We start from the raw sequence: 26,352 nt of genomic DNA on the forward strand, positions 1-26,352 counted from the left end.
TTCTTTCCTTTCTCTCTCTCCCTCCATCTCTCTCCTCTCTGTACAGTCACACCATGTCCTGCATGACCAGAAGATTGATAGGAGGATCTGTATCCCCATGAACCACATCTCTCCTAACCAGGCTCCATACACCGTCTGCAACAGCTCTCTGTCGGAGTATGGAGTACTGGGTTAGCACAAGCATGGACGCACGCACACACGCACGGATGCACGCACACGGACACACGCACAGTCTTGTTTTAATAACCTTGTGGGGACACACAATTGATTCCGATTCAAAATCCTATTTTCCCTAAACCTTACCCTCACCCTTCACCCTAACCCTTACCCTATAACCTTAACCCTAACCTTAAACCTAACCCTATAACCTTAAACCTAACCTTAAACCTTACCCTATAGCCATAAACCTAACCCTATAACCTTAAACCTAACCCTATAACCTTAAACCTAACCTTGAACCTAACCCTAACTTCTAACCGTTAACCCTTATTCTAACCCTGACACTAATTCTAACCCTATAACCCCTAGAAATATACTTTTTCCTTGTGGGGACTGGCAAAATGTGTCCAGTAAACATGTTTGTTTACTATTCTTATGGGAATTCCACAAGTATAGTTAAACATGTACACACACAGTACGTACATACAGTATATGCACAAATTCATATACAGACAGATGCAGTCTATTATTTTGCGCATTATGCCACAGCATGCCACAGCATTATGGGGGGTTGTCTGGCCACAGCATTATGGGGGGTTGTCTGGCCACAGCATTATGGGGGGTTGTCTAGCCACAGCATTATGGGGGGTTGTCTGGCCACAGCATGCCACAGCATTATGGGGGTTGTCTGGCCACAGCAATGCCACAGCATTATGGGGGGGTTGTCTGGTTTTGTTAGTTACTACACTCATTTCTTCTGACCTGAACAACCCCTCTCTCTCTCTCTGCCTCTCTCCCCCTCTGTCCCTGTCCCTCTCTCCCTCTGCCTCTCTCCCTCTGCCTCTGTCCACTCTGCCTCTGTCCCTCTGCCTCTGGTCCCGTCTGCCTCTGTCCCTCCGCTCTCGCTCGTCCCTCGCTCTCTGTCCCTCGCTCTCTGTCCTCGCTCTCTGCCCTCGCTCTCTGTCCCTCCTCTCTGTCCCTGCTCTCTGTCCTCGCTCTCTGTCCCTCGCTCTCTGCCTCTGCCTCGCCTCTGCCTCTGTCCCGCTCTCTGCCTCTCTGTCCCTCGCTCTCTGTCCCTCGCTCTCTGGTCCCCTCGCTCTCTGTCCCTCCTCTCTGTCCCCTCGCTCTCCTGCCTCTGTCCTCGCTCTTCTATTCCTCCTCCTGCCTCTGTCCCGCTCTCTGCCTCTGTCCCTGTCCCTCGCTCTCTGCCTTCGGGACCAGAGCACTCCTCGCCGACCAGAGAGGTTCCTGCAGATGTGTAACGAAGACCCAGATAACCTACCCTGTAAGTGTGTTTGTGTATGTCTGAGAGAAGCGAGAAGAGAGGGAGTCTCTAAACTTGTGTGTTTATGACCTGTCCCGTCTATAGATATTCTCTACTGAGGAGTTTGCAGTGCGTCAGCTGTTATGACTGTAACTGGATCATAGTCAACTGTTCTATTCCAGCTAACTACTTCCACGTCCCCCGTAGACAAACACTACAAACCCTTCAGGAAGTCTGTGAGTGTCAGACGCACATGCACTCACACACGCGCACACTCGCACACATACACACACTCGCACACACTCTGCCTCACTTTGTACACAGAAGCCTTCATACCAATATTGCTCTCTCACTAACCTCTCCTCTTTTTATTGATTTCTCTCTGTCCTCCAGCTGATAGTCTCTGCTGCGCCACCCAGGGCAAGTCTCTGCTGCGCCACCCAGAGGCCAAGTCTCTGCTGCGCCACCCAGAGGCCAAGTCTCTGCTGCGCCACCCAGAGGCCAAGTCTCTGCTGCGCCACCCAGAGGCCAAGTCTCTGCTGCGCCACCCAAGGCCAAGTCTCTGCTGCGCCACCCAGAGGCCAAGTCTCTGCTGCGCCACCCAGAGGCCAAGTCTCTGCTGCGCCACCCAGAGCCCAGTCTCTGCTGCGCCACCAGAGGCCATCTCTGCTGCGCCACCAGAGCCAAGTCTCTGCGCAACCCAGAGGCCAATCTCGTGCGCCAAGCGAGCCAAGTCTCTGCTGCGCCACCAGAGGCCAAGTCTCTGCTGCGCCACCCAGAGGCCAAGTCTCGCTGCGCCACCCAGAGGCAAGTCTCTGCTGCGCACCCAGAGGCCAAGTCTCTGCTGCGCCACCCAGAGGCCAAGTCTCTGCGCCACCAGAGGCAAGTCTCTGCTGCGCCACCCAGAGGCCAAGTCTCTGCTGGCGCACCCAGAGGCCAAGTCTCTGCGCGCCACCCAGAGGCCAGTCTCTGCTGCGCACCCAGAGGCCAAGTCTCTGCTGCGCCACCAGAGGCCAAGTCTCTGCTGCGCCACCCAGAGGCCAAGTCTCTGCTGCGCCCAGAGGCAAGTCTGCTGCGCCACAAGGCATCTCTGCGCCACCAGAGGCCAAGTCTCTGCTGCGCCACCAGAGGCCAAGTCTGCTGCGCCACCAGGCCAAGTCAGCTTTGATGACATGCTGCCAGGTGAGAGATGGAGGGATGGAAGGATGGAGGGAGAGAGTGGGAGATGAGTGGGGCTCATTGGTTTTGAGGAGGCGAGAGAGAGGATGTGAGGACTCAAGGAAAGATGATTTGAGAAAGAGCCAGTGTCTCTGACGTGTGTGTTTCAGGTACCCACTTCCAGCGTCTGATCCCAGAACAGTGGTCCCTGTGTGTGAGAACCCAAAGGGGGTGAAAAGGATTGTGTTCTGTACTGGGAGGTCTACTATGAACTGACCCGAGAACGCAACAACAGAGGCAATGATGATACTGTGGCCATTGCGCGCATAGAGCAGGTACACCACACACACACACACACAACACACACACACACACACACACACACACACACACAACACACACACACACACACACCACACACACACACACACAACAACACACACAACACACACACACACACACACACAACACACAACAACACCCAATCTCACCTCTCTCTCTTCCTCCAGCTCTCTCCGTTTCCGTTTGACCAGGTGAAAGTGGAGACAGATCGTTATCTCAACACTGACTGGTGTGGTTCCAGGAAGAACACAAGAACCCGGCTTACTATGACTGTCAAACCCCGCCTACGAACCAACGTTGACCGCACCCACCCCGTTTGGTACAACCCACCCTCCTTCACTCAAACCTGCTCTGGGAAAGAGATCATTGAATGATTTGATGAAACGCAGGGGGAATAGACTTGTGTTTTGTATTAATTGTGGGCTTCATTCTTTTGTGTGTATGTGTAGGTATGCTGGTCGTGGGCCAGCAGCAGCTCCAGCTACGGGGAACAAAGCACTCACCTGGTGGAGTTACAACGCTTCCTAGATACAGCTTTTAACCTGGACGCATTTACTGAACAGTCCTAACACACTTATACACTACACCCTAAACTTGTATACCCTAACCCCTATACCCTAAACCTTAACCTTACCTCACCTGGTGGAGTTACAACACTTTCTAGATACAGCTTTTAACCTGGACACTTACACTTGACAGTCTTAGAAGACTGATACCCTACACCCTACTCAATACATCCTTATACCCTAGGCCTACACTCCACTCTACCTGCTGGAGTTATACACTTTTTAACTGGATGCATACACTTGAAAGTCTTAGCACACTGATATCCTAACCCCTAGACCCTGGGCTACACCCTACCCTTACCTCATTCTGCTGAAGTTACACCGCTTTTTAGTCAGGTTTTCACCTGGATGCATACATTTGAGTTTTAGCTCACTTAAACCCTACACCCTAACCCCTACCCTTATCCCTAAACCAGCATACGCTGGATCGTCTGCTATAGAAGACTTTAGATTCCGGGATACGCACACTGACCATAGGTCCTCTTGAACTGTTGAATCATGGGGGAAATGTCCATGGAGTCTGACAAACAATGGACCCATATTATCAACCATACAAATACTTTTGTACATTTTCCTCTCTCTCTCTTTCTATCTCTCCCTTCTCATTCTCTATCTCCATCCCTCTCTTCATCTGTTTTTTTCACCCTCCTTCCTTTATTCTCCCCACTCATCCTCTCTTTCATCCCCTTCTCTTTTTTCTCTCCTCTTGACCAATCACTCTCTCCCTCTGTCTTCTCCTCCTCTCCTCTCTTCTCCTCCCTCTCTTCCACCTCCTGTGCCAAATGTAAACAAACTGTTAAGAGAATACTTGATGAGAAATGACTATTATATTATTATACTATTACATTATTATACTTTTATATTATTATATCAAACATTGTATAAGATCCAGTAGTAACTTATGAAGAGACGGTGAAAATGTCTACTGGTCTGGTGGGGATCTCTTTGGGACTAAATAAAAGGATTTATTTATTTTAGTGTAGTGTTTTATAATTTATTCATTCAATAAAGACATGACATTGTCTGTTTTCAACGTGAGGGCCTGAAAATGCTTTTCAGGAATCTAATGTAATATTTGATATTATTAATAACGTATTCAAAACATATCTTGTGTGTGTCAGCGCTCAGCCACAATACAGGGCTCCACAATGCTCAGTTTAGTTTACCAATATACAATATATATAATAAACAAAGATTGACATCACTGGATTATAAGAAGGGTCACTTCTAGCTCTAATTCAGTGTAACCTGTAATAAGATATTACATTTCATAATGTAACAAGACAGTATAAGGCCACATGTAACAAGGCAGTATAGTCACCTGAAGGAAATGGATGTGATCCTCTGTGTGTGAGAGTTGCTCCAGCTCAGCATCTCTCCTCCTCAGCTCAACTATCTCCTGTTCCAGTTGCTCCAGTAGACCTTCAGCTCGACTCACTTCAGCCTTCTCCTGGGCTCTGATCAGCTCCTTCACCTCAGAGCGCCTTTCCTCCATGGAGCGGATCAGCTCAGTAAAGATACTCTCACTGTCATCCACTGCTGCATTTGCAGAGCGCTGTTAGGAGAGAGAGAGGAGGCTCCTTGTCAAAAAGTATATTCCCACTCTAACTGGGAACCAAGACAGCCTGTTCCCTACAGTGGGACTGGAGAGTCTCTCTCTCGCTCTCTCTCACACACACTCCACAGCCTGTTGGAGCTCCTTCCGCACCTTCTCTCTCTCTCCTGGACTATGTTGTTGATTGTTACCAAACAGTCACCACAGCACACAGTTGACCAGCTTGTGTTTCTTTAGTACAGGAACATCATAGTGAGGCTGGAGGTGAGTCTCACAGTAAGACACCAGACACATCAGACAGGACATGAGGGCTTTCTGCTTTCTGGTCCCAGTGCAGAAATCACACGCCACATCTCCAGGTCCAGCATAGCACAGAGCAGGGGGAGCAGCCTGGAGTCCTGTCTTCTTCAGTGTCTCCACCACCTCAGCCAACATGTTATTTATCCTCAGAGTAGGCCTTGGAGTGAAGGTCTGATTGCACTGAGGACAGGTGTAGATGCCCTGATCATCCTGATCCCAGTAGCCCTCAATACAGCTTCTACAGTAACTGTGTCCACAGGGAATAGCCACCGGCTCCTTCAGTAGTTCCAGACAGACAGAACAACAGAACTGGTCCTGGTCCAGCAGAACTCCCTGCTGAGCCATTTAGACTGTTGTTGTTCACTCTCACACAGACAGATGACAGAGAGACTCAGACCAGTTTAGTTTCCACTGAAGAGAGTTTGTGGGAGGGACTTCCTGGTTCTGCCAAAGGGGGTGTGTGTGTGTGTGTGTGTGTGTGTGTGTGTGTGTGTGTGTGTGTGTGTGTGTGTGTGTGTGTGTGTGTGTGTGTGAGCGACAGAGAGACAGAAAAAAGACAGAGAAACAAGAGAGAGACGTGTGCGTCAGTGGAGACCGGTGGGAGGAGCTATAGGAGGACTGGCTCATTGTAATGACTGGAATGGAATTAATGGAACACAGTCAAAAGTGTTTTTCATATGTTTGATGTGTTTGATACTGTTCCATTTACACCATTCCAGCCATTGCAATGAGCCAGTCCTCCTATAGCTCCTCCCACCATCCACCACTGGTGCGTATATCTGTCAGCCACAATACTCATTTTACCAATAAACAAACAGTGAAGTCACTAGATTATAAAGAGGAATTTATTCAAAATGTTTAAAGAAAAAATTATCATTTTAGAGTATTTTACAGTACACTGCATGTATATATACATAGTGTCTGGTGATGGTTAAGTTGTTGGCTATCATCAAGGGAGAAATCAAAAAGCAGGACCCCTGATTTTGCTGACATCATTTCATTAGCTTCGTTTTAACATCACATTTAGTAGTTTTCTAAATAGTTCAGTATGCAGTAGTTACGAATATATCAGTTTGATTTAGGAACAGTGTAACTATTGAAAAGACAAGCACATTCATAATCAACCATTACTTGGAATTGTACCATGTTTCTATCCACAGATCATTCTTAGAGCCACTCTATCTCTAGGGTGCATCTCAATAATGTGAAAAAAGGAAAGGAAGCTCCTTTAGAGTATGGAGATGTGTCCTCACAGGTGACTCATGTGTTTCATGTTATTCCTGATCCAATCAAACAGGTCCACATGTGTGTGAGCCGACCGTATCACAGCACAGTAGTCTACCAGCAACTCATACAGCTCACCTGAGACAGGGGAGAGGAATAAATCAATCAAACTTGATTTACACGGCCACTAGGAGGATATGAGGTTTGACTAAACACAGTGAAGGGAAGGAGGACTTTTTTGCATCACGGCAACGTGTGGAACCGCTGTCATAAAAAAAACAGAGCCCAAGGCAAGCCCATGTTTTTTTAAATCCACGTTTGATCTCTTTTCTACCCTCAGTCCGCGTTGACAGGGTGCAGGTGTAGGGTCTTACATTGAGAGAATCTTCATCATATCAATAGAAAATAATAGCAATCCATATAAAAACAGTCCTGTGTTCATATTTCACAACCTCCTCAGGCTTTTGGAGTTGACTATATGCACTCAAGCAAAATAATAGACCTACTCCTGATTTAGGCTATATTCTTGAATGCCAAATGTTTCTGATCAGTGATAGATGAGAAAACAAATAGATGAGCTTTACCACCTCCACTAATTTGCCCCGCCAGAGAATTAACCAAATATACAGACAGAGATTCAGTGAAACAGAATCTCATTGATTAAGACAAGTCACAGGCTTTTTGTCGGGAGTAGGCCTAGGTTACGAAGCGACTGCGTCAGAAGAGCAAAATAATCCAGTTATTAAGATACATAACATGCTGACAAAATGTTCTGATCAGAGATAATAAATGAGTCAACCAGACAAGATGATCATGAGCAGCCCTCACCTCAACTTAGCTAACATTTCACAGCCTAATTGTAACCTAACCAATATCCAAACAGAGAGTCAGGGAAAATAAAAAATCTGACAATAACCCATTTTTCATCCAATCTTCATAAAGTACACTATACGAAATTATGTAAACACCCCTTCAAATCAGTGGATTCTGCTATTTCAGCTGACAGGTGAATAAAATGGAGCACCCAGCTATGCAATCTCCATAGACAAACATTGGCAGTAGAATGGCCTTACTGAATAGCTCAGTGACTTTCAACATGGCACCTTCATAGGATGCCTTTCCAACAAGTCAGTTTGTCAAATTTCTGCCCTGCTAGAGTTGCCCTGGTCAACTGTAACTGATGTTATTGTGAAGTGGAAACGTCTAGGAGCAACAACGGCTCAGCATCAAAATGGTAGGCCACACAAGCTCACAGAATGGGACTGCCGAGTGCTGAAGCTGCCTCTAGAAGCAACATCAGCACAAGAACCGTTCGTCGGGCGCTTCATGGCCGAGCAGCCGCACACAAGCCTAAGATCACCATGTGTAATGCCAAGCGTCGGCTGGAGTGATGTAAAGCTCGCCGCCATTGGACTCTGGAGCAGTGGAAACACGTTCTCTGGAGTGATGAATCCCGCTTCACCATCTGGCAGTCCGACGGACTAATCTGGGTTTGGCGGATGCCAGGGGAGGAATAATGGTCTGGGTCTGTTTTTCATTGTTCGGGCTTCTTAGTTCCAGTGAAGGGAAATCTTAACGCTACAACATACATTGACATTCTAGATGATTCAGTGCTTCCAACTTTCTGGAAACAGTTTGGGGAAGGCCCTTTCCTGTTTCAGCATGACAATGCCCCCGTGCACAAAGCGAGGTCCATACAGAAATGGTTTGTTGAGATCGGTGTGAAAGAACTTCACTGGCCTGCACAGAGCCCTGACCTCAACCCCATTGAACACCTTTGGGATGAATTGGTCGCAGTTGTAAATGAGAACTTGTTCTCAACTGGCTTACCTGGTTAAATAAAGTTTTAAAAAAATGGAACTCCAACTGCGAGCCAGGCCTAATCGCCCAACATCAGTGCCCGACCTAACTAATAGTCTTGTGGCTGAAAGGAAGCAAGTCCGTACAGCAATTTTCCAACATCTATTGGAAAGCCTTCCCAGAAGAGTGGAGGCTGTTATAGCAGCATAGGTGGGGACGAGCAGGTGTCCACATACTTTTGGTCATGTAGTGTACATGTTGGATAAAACAATTGTCACGACAGGCCTGATAGAAACAGAAGATTTGTTGGTAAACTTTCCAAATGTCGACAAAACAAAATACACTAGACAAGGTGGGATCTTTTTGTGTCTAATTAAATTAATTATGCGAGAAACGTTGGTGGAAACGCTTTTATACGCAAATATTGATATAATAACCATCCTATGGAAGTCAACATGGAGTCACGCGATGACATGTTGTGTGGTCCTCCCACTACAACTCGTCAGGAAAGCATGCAGTTTATTAGGCTACAGATGAAATAAGTTATGATTAACTTCACAGGGTGGTGATGATGCTCTTTTCCAATAAATATTGAGGGTCTTATTCCTGTGAAATGATGATCGATGTTTGACAAAAGAATATATTCTCACTGTTGTACACATTGAATTTGGTACATGAATTACTTTGTGTGTGCACTATGTCATCAAGCACTGATTTGTTTTATTCCCGCAACAAGTCCATTTGGTGGAAACACACTAGTGGGAAAATGTACATATTTCCTTTATGCGGATTTTAGAATATTCACAAGGAAATCTGTCACCAATTGGATGGCAACCTAGCTATTGATTGATTTCTCAAGAGTTCCATGCTTGTCTCAAAACAGTGCTGAAATAGTTGACAACACACAGGTAGGCTAATGCTATTGGAGTTTCATTAAGCAACAATGTTATGCCTTCAATTGCATTAGCCTACTTTATTCCCATATTTTCGTCATTCAGTGATATTTATTCCCACAGTAATTCTTTATGGATCCATCATGTTGTGGTTAAGAAAACAGTGCATGTGGTGGGCTATATGAAGAGATGAGTGAAGTGACATGCCTCAAAAAGTTTACAACTGCCAGGAGGACAGAAGTAATGGGTGCAGCCTAGCAACCATCAAGAGCTTAAAAGCGAAGTGCATGTCAATGCCACCTTGGTTTGAATACACTGAACAAAAATATAAACACAACATGTAAAGTGTTGGTCCCATGTTTCATGAGCTAAAATCAAAGCTCCCTGAAATGTTTCATATGCACAAAAAGCTTAGTTCTCTCAAATGTTGTGCACAAATTTGTTTACATCCCTCTTAGGGAGCATTTCTCATTTGCCAAGATAATACATCCACCTGACAGGTGTGGCATATCAAGAAGCTGATTAAACAGCATGATCATTACACAGGTGCATCTTGTGCTGAGGACAATAAAAGCCAACTAAAATATGCAGTTTTGTCACACAACTCAATGCCACAGATGTCTCAAGTTTTGAGGGAGCGTGCAATTGGCATGCTGACTGCAGGAATGTCTACCAGAGCTGTTGCCAGATCATTTAATGGTCATTTCTCTACCATAAGCCGCCTCCAACGTCGTTTTAGAGAATTTGGCAGTACGTCCAACAGGCCTCAATATCGCAGGCCACGTGTAACCACGCCCACCCAGGACCTCCACATCTGGCTTCTTCACCAGCGGGATCGTCTGAGACCAGCCACCCGGACAGCTGATGAAACTCTGGGTTTGCACAACCGAAGAATATCTGTACAATCTGTCAGAAACCGCCTCAGGGGAGCTCAACTACGTGCACGTCATCCTCACCAGGGTCTTGACCTGACTGCAGTTTGGCGTCGTAACCAACTTCAGTGGGCAAATGCTCACCTTCGATGGCCACTGGCACGCTGGAGAAGTGTACCCTTCACGGATGAGATCTTGAGGCCCATTGTTGTTCCCTTCATCCTCTGCCATCACCTCATATTTCAGCATGATAATGCACCCCCCATGTCGCAAGGATCTGTACACAATTCCTGGATGCTGAAAATGTCCCAGTTCTTCCATGGCTTGCATACTCACCAGTCACACACCAGATACCACGCCCCTACTTTTTCTTTTTAAAGTACTGTATCTGTGACCAACAGATGCATATTTGTATTCCCAGTCATGTGAAATCAATAGATTAGGGCCTAATGAATGTATTTCAATTGACTGATTTCATTTTATGAACTGTGACTCAGTAAAATCTTTGAAATTGTTGCATATATCGTTTTGCATGTATCGTTTATTTTTGTTCAGTGTAGTTACTATAGTTACTCACCCGCTGTAGTTCCTAGTGTCTACTACCTATGGTAACTCACCCACTGTAGATCTGAGTCTGTACTATGATAACTCACCCACTGTAGATCTGAGTCTGTACTATGATAACTCACCCACTGTAGATCTGAGTCTGTACTATGATAACTCACCCACCGTAGTTGTGTGTGTACTAACTCACCCACCGTAGTTGTGTGTGTACTAACTCACCCACCGTAGTTCTGTGTGTACTAACTCACCCACCGTAGTTCTGTGTGTACTAACTCACCCACCGTAGTTCTGTGTGTAACTCACTCACCGCTACCGTAGTTCTGTGTGTACTAACTCACCCACCGTAGTTCTGTGTGTACTAACTCACCCACTGTAGTTCTGTGTGTACTAACTCACCCACTGTAGTTCTGTGTGTACTAACTCACCCACTGTAGTTCTGTGTGTACTAACTCACCCACTGTATTTCTGTGTGTGACCAGTAGGTGGTGCATGTTCTGCAGCTCTCTCTCCAAGCTTAAGTTATTGAATGTGAAGAAGGCCACGCCCCTCTTGGCCCTGGCTGCAGCCATCAGCTGGATCAGAGCTGGGAGGGGAAAAACAACCAATCAGATCACAGAGTCATTTTGTGTGAATTTTCAGAGTGGGTCTTGTAGGAGTAAGTGCTTAGACATATAGAGACAAATATGACACAATTTAGCAAAAGACAGGTGTACATTAGACTACAAGATGAAAAGGCAAAACGTGAGTGCATTTGCCATTCTGGTAAAAACAGGAAACCAAAGATTAAACAGATAGTATAATGGCCGAAGCCATACGTGCTTTAAAGTGCATAACTGCTTAGGGTAAAAAGGAGGAGGTGACACTTAAAGTGCATTTATGGAAAGAGCAGRACACCATTATGAAGATTAAATAGAGGAAAGGCCATAAGTGCTTAGGGTAAAGGCCATAAGTGCTTAGGGTAAGATAGACATATATWRATTTTAGGACACGAGAGGGTCCTGYCACCATTRTAATCTAATCAAGAGCGGATACARGCGTTATTGGGCGTAAACAAGCAGGAAGCCTGAAATGAAAGATAATGGTGGCAGATGACCTAAGGGAAGTAATTTAATTAACATATGTGATGAACTCATATGCTGTGTGTGTATAAAGACAGAGCCAGGGCTCTGGGAAGTGTGTGTTCCCGGACCATCTAGGCTAATGATATACTTTGTATTCAAGCCTATATTGAATCACAAGTTCTTGTAAGAGTGTTATATTTCTGAGACGATTCTCCACGACAGTCTCTGTGGAATATCCTGTGGGTAGAGTTGAGTTATTGTTTGGGGGGGTTGGAGCCAGGGTCAACATTAGGGGTACCTTTTAATTAATGGCCAAGGGTTAGCGGTTAACAGTTAGGGGTACCTTTGAGTAAGGGGTTAACAGTTAGGGGTACCTTTAAGTTTGGGGTCTCCATTGAAGGCTCCGCAGCCCCAGTTGCCCGTGGCGATGTCAGGAAGAAGTCTGGGTAAGTGTTGTCATCTGCCTTAAAGCCACAATACGCCTGAGGGAGGATATTACAGGAGACCACCGACATCAGATTCTACTAATCAGCTGTAATCTGGCCCCTACAGGAGAGGAGGGTTGTCTCTCACCTTGTTGAGTTCCCTGGTGACCTGTTTCATGTTGTACTGTTCTCTCTGGTGTCTGAAGTGGAGAGCATCCATGGCCACAATCTGTCTGTGTAGCCTCTTCCACTCATCCCTGCAAACACAGGCAGAGCAATCAGGGACTTTAGTGTGTGAGTGTGTGTGTGAGTGTGTGAGTGAGTGAGTGAGTGAGTTCACCTCTCAAAGTCGTCTCTGTGAGGCCCTACCCACTTAAAAGTGTCACTGTAGCCACTGTACTGACTGAACTGTTGAGAACCTACAGAGAGAGAGAGAAAATGTGACGGAGGGAAAGGGAGGAGAGATGATATAACCTGTGATCACACCACCACACACACACACACACACACACACACAACACCACACACACACAAACACACACACACACACACACACACACACACACCACACCACACACACACACACACACACACAACACACACACACACACAAACACACACACACACACACACACACCACACACACAACACACACACCACACACACACACACCACACACCACACACACACACCACACACCTGTGATGAAGAGACACTCATTGTCTCCTAGTTTCTCAGTGAAGAGTCGAGATACGATGAGTTCAGGGTTCATCAGGAACAGAATCTCCTCCTGAACCAGACCTGAGCCCAACACTCCACCTCCTATCATGTTACAGGCAAAGTCCACCTGCAACACACACACACACACACTTAGCATTACACAGTCACAAATTCACAAACACACACTTATACAGTGTTACACACACAAGCCAGTAGATGTCACCAACCTGTAACATCCCTGCTCCCTGTTCCTCTATGAAGCCTACTGAGGAGACGTGGAGTTTAGGAACAGTCTCCTTACAACTGACACACAGAGAAAGACAAGAGGGGACATATTATGAGTGAGTGAGTGAGTGAGTGAGTGAGTGAGTGTGTGTGTGTGTGAGTGAGTGTACCTCCCCCAGTTGGGCATGTCTCTGTCTCTGATGTAGCGCCTCTCAAAGGTCACCAGTCCACAGGGCCTGGTCGCTGTCATGGCAACAACAAGGGTCAAGTTCAGACAGGTAAACCTGGTTCCCACAGCAACTATTATCAGAGGGTATTCCTCATCGAAACTCATCAGACTGTCTTAAATAGGTTCCTGTAACCTACATAATACACTCATTCTGTACCCTACAGTACACTACTTGTATTCCAGTCATTATAGTGACTATAGTAGTGGTGGTAGTAACGTACCTGGGTCTGTGACAGTGTGGAAGTAATGAAGGAGGGCTCTCAGCTTCTCTCTCTTCCTCTCAGACCACTTTTCAAACAGACTGACAACACAGAGAGATAGAGTGGTCACATGTTATCATCTGTTGAAGTTGGAATACTTCATGTTTGTCTCTATGTGTGTGGGTCCTCAGTGGAGTTTGTTGTGTGTGTTCTGACCTGTTAAAGTTGATGGTGGGGTAGTTATGGTACTCTGCTCTGGGGTTGGGGGAGTTGCGGTGGGGGAAGGTGCAGTAGAAGGCGTTGGCCAGCAGACAAGCTATCTGACTCTGGGACAACGTGATGGACTGAGTCTGGCCCTTCTGGAGTAGAGGGATAGCCTATACACACACACACACACACACACACACACACACATTTAACAGACTGAGTAGAGAGCACACATTCAGTACCTCTACAATCTGTACCCTACATTGTATACTACCTCTGTACCCTACATTGTATACTACCTCTGTACCCTACATAGTACACCGCCTCTGTGCCCTACATAGTACACCGCCTCTGTGCCCTACATAGTACACCGCCTCTGTGCCCTACATAGTGTACACCGCCTCTGTGCCCTACATAGTGTACACCGCCTCTGTGCCCTACATAGTGTACACCGCCTCTGTGCCCTACATAGTAGGACAGCGTTACGGGAAGGATAGCCAAGGCCGAAGTGGGCAAGTCTGCTGGCCCCATTCCTCTCTGGGAATGCCCAAAAGGCGTATTGGGACCTGAACAACGAACAGGTGGCTAACTACGAGGACTCAAACGGGAGATACTCAGCCGCTATGGGTACAGCCTGGCCCACAACGGTTCCACGACTTGAGGTTCGTACCCAACGCATCCCCCCGAGCCCAGATGAGCGACATACTGCGCGTCACCAGGGCTTGGCTCCTAACCGACGTATCCACCCTCTCCATCCTAGACAAAGTTGTCCTGGATCACTTCCTACGGGCACTAACCCATGACATGAAGAGGGCAGCAAGTCTATGCGCGCCCCAGACCTTGGAGGGCCTCCTGGAAGCAGTGGAGACGCATCAGAACACTCAGGCCCTGCGGAGTGGGAGCCGGGCCGAGTCGGCGACCCGTGCGAGGAGTTGGAAGGACAGCCCCACTGCTGTGGACCCCGAACCGACAGTCGACAGGGCCAAAGGACGGCAAACCCCTGGAGAGACGGCTGGGGTAGGGCCGACCCACCACAGACGACCCCAGGTAGATGGAGACCAAAGGAGGTGTTTTGAGTGTGGCGCCCGGGGGCACATTCCCTGGAATTGCCCGGCTCGAGAGGAGTCGATGCCATCAGCAAGCCCCGGAGGCAAAGTGGGTTACGCAGTGAACTACGTCACCTCCTGTTGGGCACACCACGAATCAACTGCACCCATGGTCCCGGTGAAGGTTGACGGACACGACGCGGAAGCTCTATTGGACTCCGGAAGTATGGTTACCCTCGTAACCACGAGCCGGCTGTACCAGGAGACTGATCGTGGTAGGGATATGTCCATTTCCGGTCTTCAAGGGGACACAAAGCGGTATCCAATGTGCCCAACATCGTGACGCCACAAGGGAGTTTCCAGATGATGGTGGGTGCAGTACCAGAGTTGCCGGTACCTCTCCTAGTGGGATGAGATTGTCCGCTGTTCGCGGCCCTGTGGGGGCACGAGCTGAGGAAGAAGGTACGAGCCGGCCGAAGACGAGAGCAAGGACGACCCATAGCCTACGGGTCCGGAGTCGGAGGGGGTGCCGGAACCCGAACCCCCCCCCCCCCGGGGAACCATAGGAGGAAGAGCCCAGCCTCCCCCTCCTCGATTCCGAGGGGCCAGTTGAGACACCCGCGGGGGGCCAACTGGGGGGACAATTCGGGTTGGCCCAGTGGGAGAATCGTAACTTGAAAGCCGCCGCAGCCCAAGTGGTAGCGGTGGATGGACAGCTACTTCTGGGGGTGAGTGACTGGCGATACCTCCATTTCCAGATCAAGAATAACCTTTTGTATCAGGTTTCGCGCCAACAGGGGGAACTTCGAGAGGTATTGTTGCTGCCCCAACGGTACGTGGGAACCGTTCTTCAGCTGGCCCACACCCACTTGTTGGGGGCGCGCGCACCTGGGAATGGAGAAGACCCGGGAACGGATCGCCGCCCGGTTCCACTGGCCCGGGATGAGGATGGCCATGGAAGACTACTGTTGCAGCTGCCCGGAGTGTCAAATGACTGCCCCAAAGGCCCACTTCCGAAACCCACTGGTCCCGAGCAATGAGGACCTCGACCCGGTCCAGAAGTAAAAGCTCAGGGAGCTTGTCGATCGGAACATGGCGGTGTTCTCAGAGAAGCCAGGCTGCACTACCCTCAATGAACACCACATCCGTACCAGGCCCGGGGAAACGGTACGAAAGAGGCCATATCGGATTCCAGAGGCCCGAAGGAAGGCCGTGAAACAAGAAGTGGAGGCTATGCTGAGGATGGGGGTCATTAAAGAGTTTCAGTGCATGGTGCAGCCCCATCATGTTGGTGCCCAAACCGGACGGTAGCCTCCGCTTCTGTAATGATTTCCGGGGTGTGAACGACATAAGCTTATTCGACGCCTACCCCATGCCGAGGGTGGACAAGCTCATCGACCGATTGGGAAAGGCCCGGTACATCAGCACCCTCGACCTGACCAAATTATATTGGCAGGTACTGTTGGCAGCCTCCTCCCGGGAGTAGATGGCGTTCTCGACACCTGATGGTTTGTATCAGTACTGGGTGCTCCCGTTCGGTCTCCATGGAGCCCCACCCACCTTCCAGCGACTGATGAACAGAGTGCTTCGACCCCACCAGCTGTACACAGAGGCATATCTGGATGATATCATCATCCACAGCCAAGGTTGGGAAGAGCACCTGATGCACCTCTAGGCGGTGCTGGACTCGCTCAGACAAGCCGGGTTGACCGCGAACCCCAAGAAGTGCAAACTAGGTTTCGAGGAGGTGGAGTACCTCGGGTATTTGATCGGACGCGGGAACGTCAAGCCCCAGGAGAGGAAGGGTCACGCGGTACGGGACTGGCCTGTTCCACGCACCAAGACACAGGTCAAGTCCTTCCTGGGCCGGATACTATTGCCGGTTTATCCCCAACTTTGGGGCTATAGCTTCCCCCCTCACCGATCTAACCAGGTCCCACCTCCCGAAAACAGTGAAATGGACTAATGAGACAGAAGCGGCGTTCAGCTGTCTGAAGGAAGCGCTGTGCTCCTATTCAATTCTCGTAACGCCCGATTTCCAGGTGCCGATGGTGGTCCAGACAAATGCATGTGCAACGGGACTAGGGGCCATTCTGTCCCAGATACACAATGGGGAGGAGCACCCCATCATGTACATAAGCCGAAAGCTGATGCCCAGAGAAAAAAAGTACTCTATTGTTGAGAAAGAGTGTCTAGCGGTGAAGTGGGCGCTAGACGCAAGTATTACCTGTTAGGTACCCACTTCACCCTGGTCACGGACCATGCTCCCCTGGTCTGGATGGCCAGGGGAAAGGACACAAATGATCAGGTCACCAGGTGGTTCTTGTTCCTTCGACGCTTCTCTTTTTCTGTTGTGCACAGGTCAGGGGCGAAGCATGGAAAGGCGGATGCCCTATCGAGAAGGGAGTCATACGTCGCACTGATGACAGTCCCCTCCCCGACAGAGCTAAAGGTGGGGGGGGGGGCATACAGCAGGTCAGCCACCAGGGGGAGACTCGTCGAGGCCTGGTGACAGACAGTGTATACATCACGAGGCGATGGCTCCATCTGCTGGACGTGCCAGGTCTAGACGGTTTCTTCGGCCAGGACTAATGGGGCTGATTGGGAGTTGGTGAGTAATCAATGGCTGATTGCTCACCAGCTGTGCAAGGCCCATAAAGCTGCCAGAAGGGCAGCACACAGGGAGAGTGGGGGAAGAAAGGACTCCTGTATAGTTGGGGACGGTTACAGAGGTAACAGGAGTGAGTGCAGTTTTGATCCTGTCAGGATACAGCAAAACCCAGAAGACAGTATCCTGGAGAGGGTCTCATGGGGGAGACCTATCCTTTTCTTTTTTTGATTTATTATTTAAATAAACACCCTTGAAACCGAGCTAATCCTACTCTGTCCGTGTCTGATCTGTGTAAACGTCTTGACCAAACCCCCTGGTCTGCAACACTACGTAGTACACTACCTCTCTACCCTACATAGTGTACATAATGCAGTTCCTATGTTGTTACCTTCTTGATATAGTGAGGCAGGCTGGAGGCCARCTTTGCTATCTTAGGAAAAACAGATGTGTAGTATTTCTCTTCTTTGGGTGATTTCTAGAGGAGAGGGAAAGGAGAATATATGTAATTCTACATAACACCATTAGAGAGTTAATTCACAGTGAAGTGGTAACTGACCTGAACAAAGGTATGCAGGGCATCAAAGGACCATTGAGCTTCATATTTTGGGTTGTATTTCTTTATGGCTTTCTAAGTGGAGAGAAACATGTAGATCATAGTTAAACAGTACTGGTCAAACATGCTAACCCCTACCTTAACTGTTACCCCAAACCCAGGTTAACATGAGGCATGTTAGGAAATGTTAGGATAATGGAGGTGTGTGTGTGTCGTACCTCTACGTCACCCACTGATGCAGTGGTCTTCTTGGCCAGACTCTCCAGCTGTTTAGAGACCACGTCCCACCGACTTCGCTCAGAGCTGGTTACCTGGGAAAAGTCAATCAACCAACCAATCAATAAATTAGCCAACAAACAAATAAATCAATGAACCAATCAACCAAATGTTCAATGAACCAATCAATTGACAAATAATGTATCAATCATCAGTAAATGAATGAATCAATGAACACACCCATCCAGTCATGATGAGGCTTTCTGGTGAGCAGGGCATCTTAACAAAGTCACTGCGCCACACATGATGTCCAGAATGAGGTATTAATGTCCTTTTATGGTGGAACTCATTCACCTGAATAGGGAGGTAGACAGAGACATGAATGAACAGTGAGAGGCACTCCTTTTTTTGTGTAAACGTTCCAGTTCACTCTCAGTCACTTTAGATGCAAGCTTTTTTATTGATCTGCACTGGTTTAATTATCTCTCTTACATCTATGAGGACGTTGTGAGTTCTGCTGAAGGACAGCTGCTCCAGCTCCACGTGACACTGAGGGACTTTCTTCAGCTTCTGAGAGCAGTACAACCTCTTCTCCTCCTCACCCCTCGCTCCCTCCGTGTCTCTTTTCCTTCCTCTATTCTTCCCTTTATTTGCGTCCCCTCCTCCAACCGCCTTTCCATCCCCCTCTTTCTCCCCTTCTCCATCCCTTTCTCTCCCTTTGTCACTGTGCAGTGATTTGGTGACCGAAGTTTTGTCAATGTCGAGCAGGTTTCCAACAGGGACCTCTCCGTTTGGGTGGCGTTTAACCCCATGAGCCCTGGCGTCGCCATGCTGCATGGCAGCTTCCATTTGGGAACTGTTGTTACGAACGGACATACCTGGAGATAGACAGAGAGACAGGAGTAGGCTTATACTGTCTGCTCCTGATGCTGGGTGATATTTATCATATCAACGTATAGGTTATATTAAATATACCTCAAATGTGACCAATGATAAGACTATGTAATTTGTATGCAAAGTCTACTAAAATGTTTATCTGACTCCATAAATATGATGTTGCAATATGCCAGCAGGACCATAGTTATAGTAATAGGTTATCAAGAAAGGACTAAGAATTGTCTATATCAATTACAAATATTTAATTAGCGTTATAAAATGAACAGATTTACATATAAGGCATTCAAGGGGGGAGGAGACAGAGAGAGAGGGATAAGAGAGAAAGAGTGTATGTGTATCTCACCACAGCTGGTCAGGAACAAAGATAAAGGACAATGAATCTGAGACCATTTTATAACATCTGAGTTGTTTGGATTCAACATCTAAGTTGATGACGAATGGCATTACTGTAAAGTTAACCTCCAATCAGATATCAGACTTAAGACAACTGCACTTTCTCATAGCCTCAAGATGTAGGGGTGCTGGGGGTGCAGCAATAAAAAAAACAGCAAGGATTTGTGCTGTTGCAATAAATAAAAAAACATTAAACCATTTTTCTGTCTCTTTATGCGTCACATCTGGAGGAAACCTGTCACCATACCTACGGTGAAGCATGGTGGTGGCAGCATCACGCTGTGGAGATGTTTTTCAGCGGCAGGGACTGGGAGACTAGTCAGGATCAAGGGAAAGATGAATGGAGCAAAACACAAAGCGATCTTGATCAAAACCTGATCCAGAGCGCTCAGGACCTCAGATTGGGGGCGAAGGTTCACCTTCCAACAGGACAACGACCCTAAGAACATAGCCTAGACAACGCAGGAGTGGCTTCGGGACAAGTCTCAATGTCCTCGAGTGGCCCAGCCAGAGCCCGGACTTTGAACACGATCAAGCATCTCTGGAGAGACCGGAAAATAGCTGTGCATCGACTCTCCCCATCCAACCTGACAGAGCTTGAGAGGATCTGCAGAGAAGAATGGGAGAAACTAAAAAAAAATTAAAACCATTTTTCTTTGTCATTATGGGGTATTGTGTGTAGATTGATGAGGAAAACAAACAATTCAATCCATTTTAGAATAAGAATGTAACGTATCAAAATTTGGAAAAAGTCAAGGGGTCTGAATACTTTCAGAATGCACCGTACACCCCAATTTTTTTATTCGCCTCACGTTAGTCAACAAAGTCTTTTTAATATCCAGTGCAAATGATAGTTCCTCAGTATTTGAAAAATCTTTCCAACACTCCCGGCCTCGATAATCACCAAGCCTCGGTGTGATAGAGCAAAATATCATGATCTGATATCCATATATCCAGTGGAAACGTCATAAAAAACAGCTTTCTGTTCTGAGCTCACTGGCACAGGAAACTTTGAGGGCCCGGAATAGCCTAGTTGATATAATGTGATGATTTGATACAATGTTGAACTTCACTAGCAATAGCTCAAGTCAAAACAGATAGAAAGGGAGGCAGACAGGCAGAGAAGAGAGATGAATGTGATTGAAAGAACCAGAATTTTCATCATATTTTCTACTGTTTTTATTTGTCCGCTTTAGGCCTTTAATGGCCTTCTATGCTCTCATTTCTTTAGCCACGAATGGACCACAATGTATCAATGTGTCCATATGACAGAGGCAAATGCTCTTGATGAATTTTAACTTTTAGATTTTTATCATTTTACTTCAGATTTTTATGATTAACCACGAGACAATGATTTTGAAAAACTAAAACGTTATTATTGAAATTAAACTGTTCCACGAAAATGGACCATTTAGTTTATTTGTCTTTGAAATAACACCAAAATGAACGCAAACTAATCTATATAATCATGTTGTCACATTGACACTTTGATAAATATAACCGTCAGAAGATGGCACTCAGTTCCGTGTAACGCTTATCAGTCAAATGGTCTAATACACTTGATGAAATTAAATAGAATATTAGTTTCAATTTCTCAATTTTCTGACTACTCGTTCCAATTAAATAATAGAAAACTGTTGAAAATGTTAACATTTTTCAACCCATTAAAATTGAGATTTTATATTGTTTTTCCAATTTTCGAATTTACCTTTATTTGTTCGAAAATTTAAGATGAAATATTGGTGTGGCTGGGAAAACGGTTATTTCTTAAATCTGTGGTTCAAATGGACGCTACCACTTCAGTGCTGTCGAGATTAGCCTTGCCTACACTATACACTATAAAGTGGTAAATTAATGTGGCACACACACACACACACACACCACACACGGGCGGATTGGCTGATCAATTTTTAGCCGAATGGGCCGGTCTACCTTGTTTTTTTGTGCAAATGATCAAGGAAAACAATTATTTACAAGCAAACAAAAACTGCTACTGTGTATTAATGTTTTACTCATTAATAAAAGCTGTAAATGACAGATTCTAACTCTTTTACTTATTTCTACCTAAGGGATGTTGAAACCTGGGATGACTCATGACTGACTTGGAGGTGAAGACAAAAAAAAAATCCTCAAAGAGCCTATTCCAGAAATCAAGTCATTATCAATGTCTTGTTGTGTGCATTTATTTTCATTCTGATGTGTGTATATCACTTCTAAACCTAAACCGGTTTCTGAGAATCACACCACTTCCTGCTTTCTGCCCACACAGAGGGAGTTTCCATGACGCTCTGCAGCGCTGCAGTGCATTGTGGTCTCATGGCCTACACTCAGATGGAACCGTTATATATGTGGGTTCATCTGGGTCAGATTTTATTTTTCCACTCTGAGAAAAAGGAAGTTTTGTGTGTAGGCTAGATTTACAACAGTTCAAAACTTTGAGTTGATGTCTGAAATCATGCATGCAAGTTTAACATTATCCTGCTAAGAATATCTTAATCACTGGTATAAGTCATGAATGTTCCTTTTTGCTAAATATGTTTCTGGTCTGAGGGGGTGAGCAATGGAACAACAGTGTTGTGGTTAATGTATCACATTGCTGCCTGTATCTCTAAATTCATGCACACTTCATCTCATAGAGGAGTGTGGGTGGTGGATGTTAATTTAGTGGCAGGGGTGGACTGGCCATCTGGCATTTCGGGCGGAGGGTATGTTTTTGCGCAAAATTATCATTATCTGGCTAATACTGGGGGCTACAAGGAAATAAATGGGCTGGTGTGAGGGGCCTTGAGGAAAAACATGGCCCAGTGTGTTAGAAATGCTAGGGCTGATTTCTGGTCCCAGTCCGCACTTACACACACACACACACACACACACACACACACACACACACACACACACACACACACACACACACACAGAAACACCAGGTATCTCTGAAGTGTTATACCATTCTAACGGCCATCGTGCGTTGTCAGGACACTGAATGAGGTTAACTCTCTTGGTACCGTCACTGACTGTGAAGAGACATGGAGTTGCGTACATCAGTTGCTGTTAGACTGCCCTTCGCTACAATGTTATCTTCAAACCCCTGCATGTCAACACTGCGCATATAGAAAGTCTAACAGCTAGGCCTAGCCTATAAGTCGAAATGGAAGGTTAACTTACAAATCTATGCGTAATGGCATTGTGTTTTATGTAAACATCCAATGAAGTAGCCTCATAGGCTTGTTATCTTGTGAATGGAGCCTAATGCACCGATTGCGCCGAGATCTATTGTGCGTCCCTGTCGACTCACGAGTTGCCCCCCGAACCCCTGTGATGAACATCTTGGGGCAGGGGTTCAGGTAAAGCAGCGTCTGAGACAGCAATTTTACGGTCCATTGTTATAACCTATTAAAGGTCTAGACACTAGCCTCTGTACGGTGTACAAGTAGCCTAAGTTAGCGGTATAGCTGAGATAAATGCATAGCCTATAATGGAGACGATGCCCCTGTTTTGGGATAACCTATGCATCCTTCAGTCCTCCCATCCTTGAATGATAGGTGATGTTACGCTAGGCTACCAACCAAGTGATGTCAGATCAGTGATTATTTCTATAGCCTATTGATCATCATTGATCTAATATACACTGTATATACAAAAGTATGTGGACACGCCTTCAATTTAGTGGATTTGGCTATTTCAGCCACACCCATTGCTGACAGGTGTATAAAATCAAGCACATTAAATCACGCACACAGCCATGCAATCTCAATAGCCAAACATTGGCAGTAGAATGGCCTTACTGAAGAGTGACTTTCAACGTGGCACCGTTGAAATATGATGCCATCTTTCCAACAAGCCAGTTGGTCAATTTTCTGCCCTGCTAGTGCTGCTATTGTGAAGTGGAAACGTCTAGGCCACACAAGCTCATACAATGGGACCACTGAGTGCTGAATTGCGTACAAATTGTCCGTCCTTGCAACACTCATTACCGAGTTCCAAACTGCCTCTGGAAGCAACGTCAGCACAAGAACTGTTCGATGGAAGCTTCACGAAATGGGTTTCCATGGCAGCCGCACACAAGCCTAAGATCACCATGCGCAATGCCAAGCGTCGGCTGGAGTGGTGTAAAGCTCGCCACCATTGGACTCTGGAGCAGTGGAAACGCATTCTCTGGAGTGATGAATCCTGCTTCACCATCTGGCAGTGGAATCAGGGTGTGGCAGATGCCAGGAGAACACTACCTGCCCAACGCATAGTGCCAACTTTGTTTGGAGGGGGAGGAATAATGGTCTGATTTTCATGGTTCGGGCTTCTTAGTTCCAGTGAAGGGAAATCTTAAAACTACAGCATACAATGACATTCTAAACGATTCTGTGCTTCCAACTTTGTGGAAACAGTTTCTGAAAGGCACTTTCCTATTTCAGCATGACAATGCCCCTGTGCACAATGTGAGGTCCATAAAGAAATGGTTTGTCGAGATTAGTGTGAAAGAACTTGACTGGCCTGCACAGAGCCCTGAACTCAACCCCACTGAACACATTTGGAATGAATTGCAACTCTGACTGTGAGCCAGGCCTAATCGCCCAACATCAGTGCCCGACTTCACTAATGCTCTTGTTTCTGAATGGAAGCAAGTCCCCGCAGCAATGTTCCAACATCTAGTGGAAAGTCTTCCCAGAAGAGTGGAGACTGTTTTAGTAGCAACTCCATAATAATGCCCATGATTTTGGAATGAGATACTAGACGAGCAGGTGTCCACATAATAATTGATCTAAATACAAAAGGTATTTCAAGAAACTGAGAATCCATCCATGAATATATTCAAACAGCACCTAAATTACATTGCTTTGCAGGAGTGGTCCCTGAGTTGCCTCTCGTCCCACAGACACGTTTGCATAAAATCCCTCCTTCACTCCTCCCGCAGTCATTGGATAGGCCTATAGACCTATAATGCCGATAAACTATAGTCTCATTTAATTTCACTTGCCCACTACAACCTACTGTTAGAGTACAGGTTATGGGTTCTCAGTATAGTGGGCCAGTGTAGGTTTATAATGGGCAGCAAAATAGCAGTTGTAGCGAATTTGGAGGGCAGTTAGACATAGCCACATATCTCAAGATAATTTGTTTCATTGGGTGTGCTCATGTACTATTTACAGTCGTTAGGAGGATAGTTGCCATAAGGGGGAAATACTACTGTTAGTAAAGCATCAAGGTCGTTAAGTTGCCATTACACAAAGATGTTTGACTCCCCCTATTCTGAACGTCCCTTTCGTCACATAGGCCAATATGTTAAGACTTCTAAACTACTGTTGGCTACGAAAGGTGTTTGCTAGCAGCAGAACATTGTAGCCACTTCAGATGGCAGAATGATAGGGACTCAATCCCAGGTCTCTTCTCAGTCAGTGACAGAGCCAAGAGTTTCGTCATCCGGTTGTGCTCATAACACACCATGGCCATTAGAAGAGTGTATGCCTATAGTCTGAAGTTGTATGTGTGTGTGTGTGTCTGTGTGTGTGTGTGTGTGTTTTCGCACAGTGACGGCCTATTATATGTGCCCAACTTCGCCTCTAAAGGGCCAAAGTCCTAGACTCGCAGCACTCGCTTTCCTTTCTGCTCTGGTGTGTGTGTGTTGGTTCTTTTTTTTTTCTCTCCACAATTTCTATCTTGTCTCATTGCTGCGACTCTCCAACGGGCTCCGGACGCGAATGTCGAGTCATGCGTCCTCTGAAACATAACAAACAGCGCTTCTTAACACCTGCCCGCTTAACCCGGAAGCCAATGTGTCAGAGTAAAAGGACAGATCGGACCATACACAACCAATTATCACTTTGGATGAGTATAGGGTCTCTCCCTGTGCACTGTAGTAGCCTAGTGGCGTCCACTAGAGCCATGTATTTGAAAATCACCCCGTTTTCCTAACCGCACCAATATTTGTACTTTCCCTTTTCAAACGACACAAGGTCAATTACAACATTGAAAATGTTTAACTCCGTTTCTATTATTCAATTTGAACAGTCCTATTTGATCATTGGATTGATAAGCGTTACACGCACCGGGGTTAAATTGTGTAGGTGGGCTACTCACTTAAATGATGCCCGAATACGCAGATAATTTCTGAAGAGCAAAAATATGTGCTTTTCCAGAACGCATCTAGAACTCTTCGTGAAGTTCCAGCAATCCTGAAATGAAAGTGAAACGTAGACTAGGCACATTTTCAAGCACGTCGCCTGTGCATATGACGTAACGCCATACGTGCGTGTTTTTATAAAGTGAAGTCAACGTTGTTCTAAGGGCAGAACAATCTGATTGGTTTAGGGAAGAACAAATCCGATTGGTTTCTAAAAGGTCAATGGTCAGAGTTTAACAGTTGCACAACTTTTGGAAACATGGAATAGGTTTGAACTCAGAATCTTGTAAATACAACTTTGAGTCACAAGTTGTAACGTTTTCAAATTATTGTGTTACAGTAGTCAGACAAATGTGACAATATGTCTAGATACAACTGGTTTCCTGTAGCATATGTAGCAAGCTAGCAGCAACATGCTAAGCTAAACAGAGCAACCTCTTAGCTACTCATATTGAATTAGTGAATGGAGCTAGCTAGCAAATATACAAGAAAGTCAGCTAACATTTGTTTTATTGAAATGTTAAGTTGAATAACCTATATGCACATAAACGAGGACAGCAATGTAAATTGCTAAGCTAAACAGAGCTAGTTGACTTGCAGATCTCTTACTAATGTTGAGTCATAGAATAGAGCTAGCTAGCTAGGTCTTAAATATACCATTAAGTAATCTCCCACTTCATCAGTATTTTGTGGAATAAACTAAATAAACCAAAATAATTGGAATGAACTAGCCCTGGGTTCCCGAAATGTAAAATGC

The 26,352-nt window shown here is 46.2% G+C and overlaps 2 protein-coding genes across 2 annotated transcripts; both read right to left on the reverse strand.

Moving 5' to 3' along the window:
* Nucleotides 1-4,731: 4,731 nt before the first annotated feature.
* LOC111961852 (E3 ubiquitin/ISG15 ligase TRIM25-like) lies at nucleotides 4,732-5,717 on the reverse strand. Its single transcript, XM_023984438.3, has 2 exons — nucleotides 5,255-5,717; nucleotides 4,732-5,044 (listed from the first exon to the last, which is right to left on the reverse strand). Exons 1-2 carry the CDS (start codon nucleotides 5,687-5,689, stop codon nucleotides 4,751-4,753), a joined length of 729 nt encoding a protein of 242 aa, XP_023840206.2. The 5' UTR covers nucleotides 5,690-5,717; the 3' UTR covers nucleotides 4,732-4,750.
* Nucleotides 5,718-6,171: 454 nt separating this feature from the next.
* Nucleotides 6,172-25,711, reverse strand: pargl (poly (ADP-ribose) glycohydrolase, like). Its single transcript, XM_070442846.1, is given in 18 exon segments — nucleotides 6,172-6,706; nucleotides 11,152-11,280; nucleotides 12,133-12,211; nucleotides 12,214-12,240; nucleotides 12,332-12,440; nucleotides 12,524-12,602; nucleotides 12,883-13,030; nucleotides 13,131-13,206; nucleotides 13,299-13,371; nucleotides 13,579-13,658; nucleotides 13,774-13,934; nucleotides 17,810-17,896; nucleotides 17,978-18,049; nucleotides 18,193-18,285; nucleotides 18,431-18,544; nucleotides 18,683-19,068; nucleotides 19,728-19,795; nucleotides 25,553-25,711. Coding segments are annotated over 18 exon segments (2,022 nt in total). The 5' UTR covers nucleotides 25,681-25,711; the 3' UTR covers nucleotides 6,172-6,593.
* Between the last annotated feature and the right edge of the window lie 641 nt (nucleotides 25,712-26,352).

This window comes from Salvelinus sp. IW2-2015, linkage group LG4q.1:29 (genome assembly GCF_002910315.2).
Source record: "Salvelinus sp. IW2-2015 linkage group LG4q.1:29, ASM291031v2, whole genome shotgun sequence".
In the NCBI taxonomy this organism is placed as follows: domain Eukaryota; kingdom Metazoa; phylum Chordata; class Actinopteri; order Salmoniformes; family Salmonidae; genus Salvelinus; species Salvelinus sp. IW2-2015.

Bases quoted from the DNA above. Each gene is read 5' to 3' on its own strand.
- LOC111961852 (XM_023984438.3), bottom strand. From the start codon at position 5,689: ATGGCTCAGCAGGGAGTTCTGCTGGACCAGGACCAGTTCTGTTGTTCT. The intron at 5,045-5,254 runs GTGCTGTGGTGA...CTCTCCTAACAG, and splicing joins AACACAAGCTGGTCAACTGT to CGCTCTGCAAATGCAGCAGT.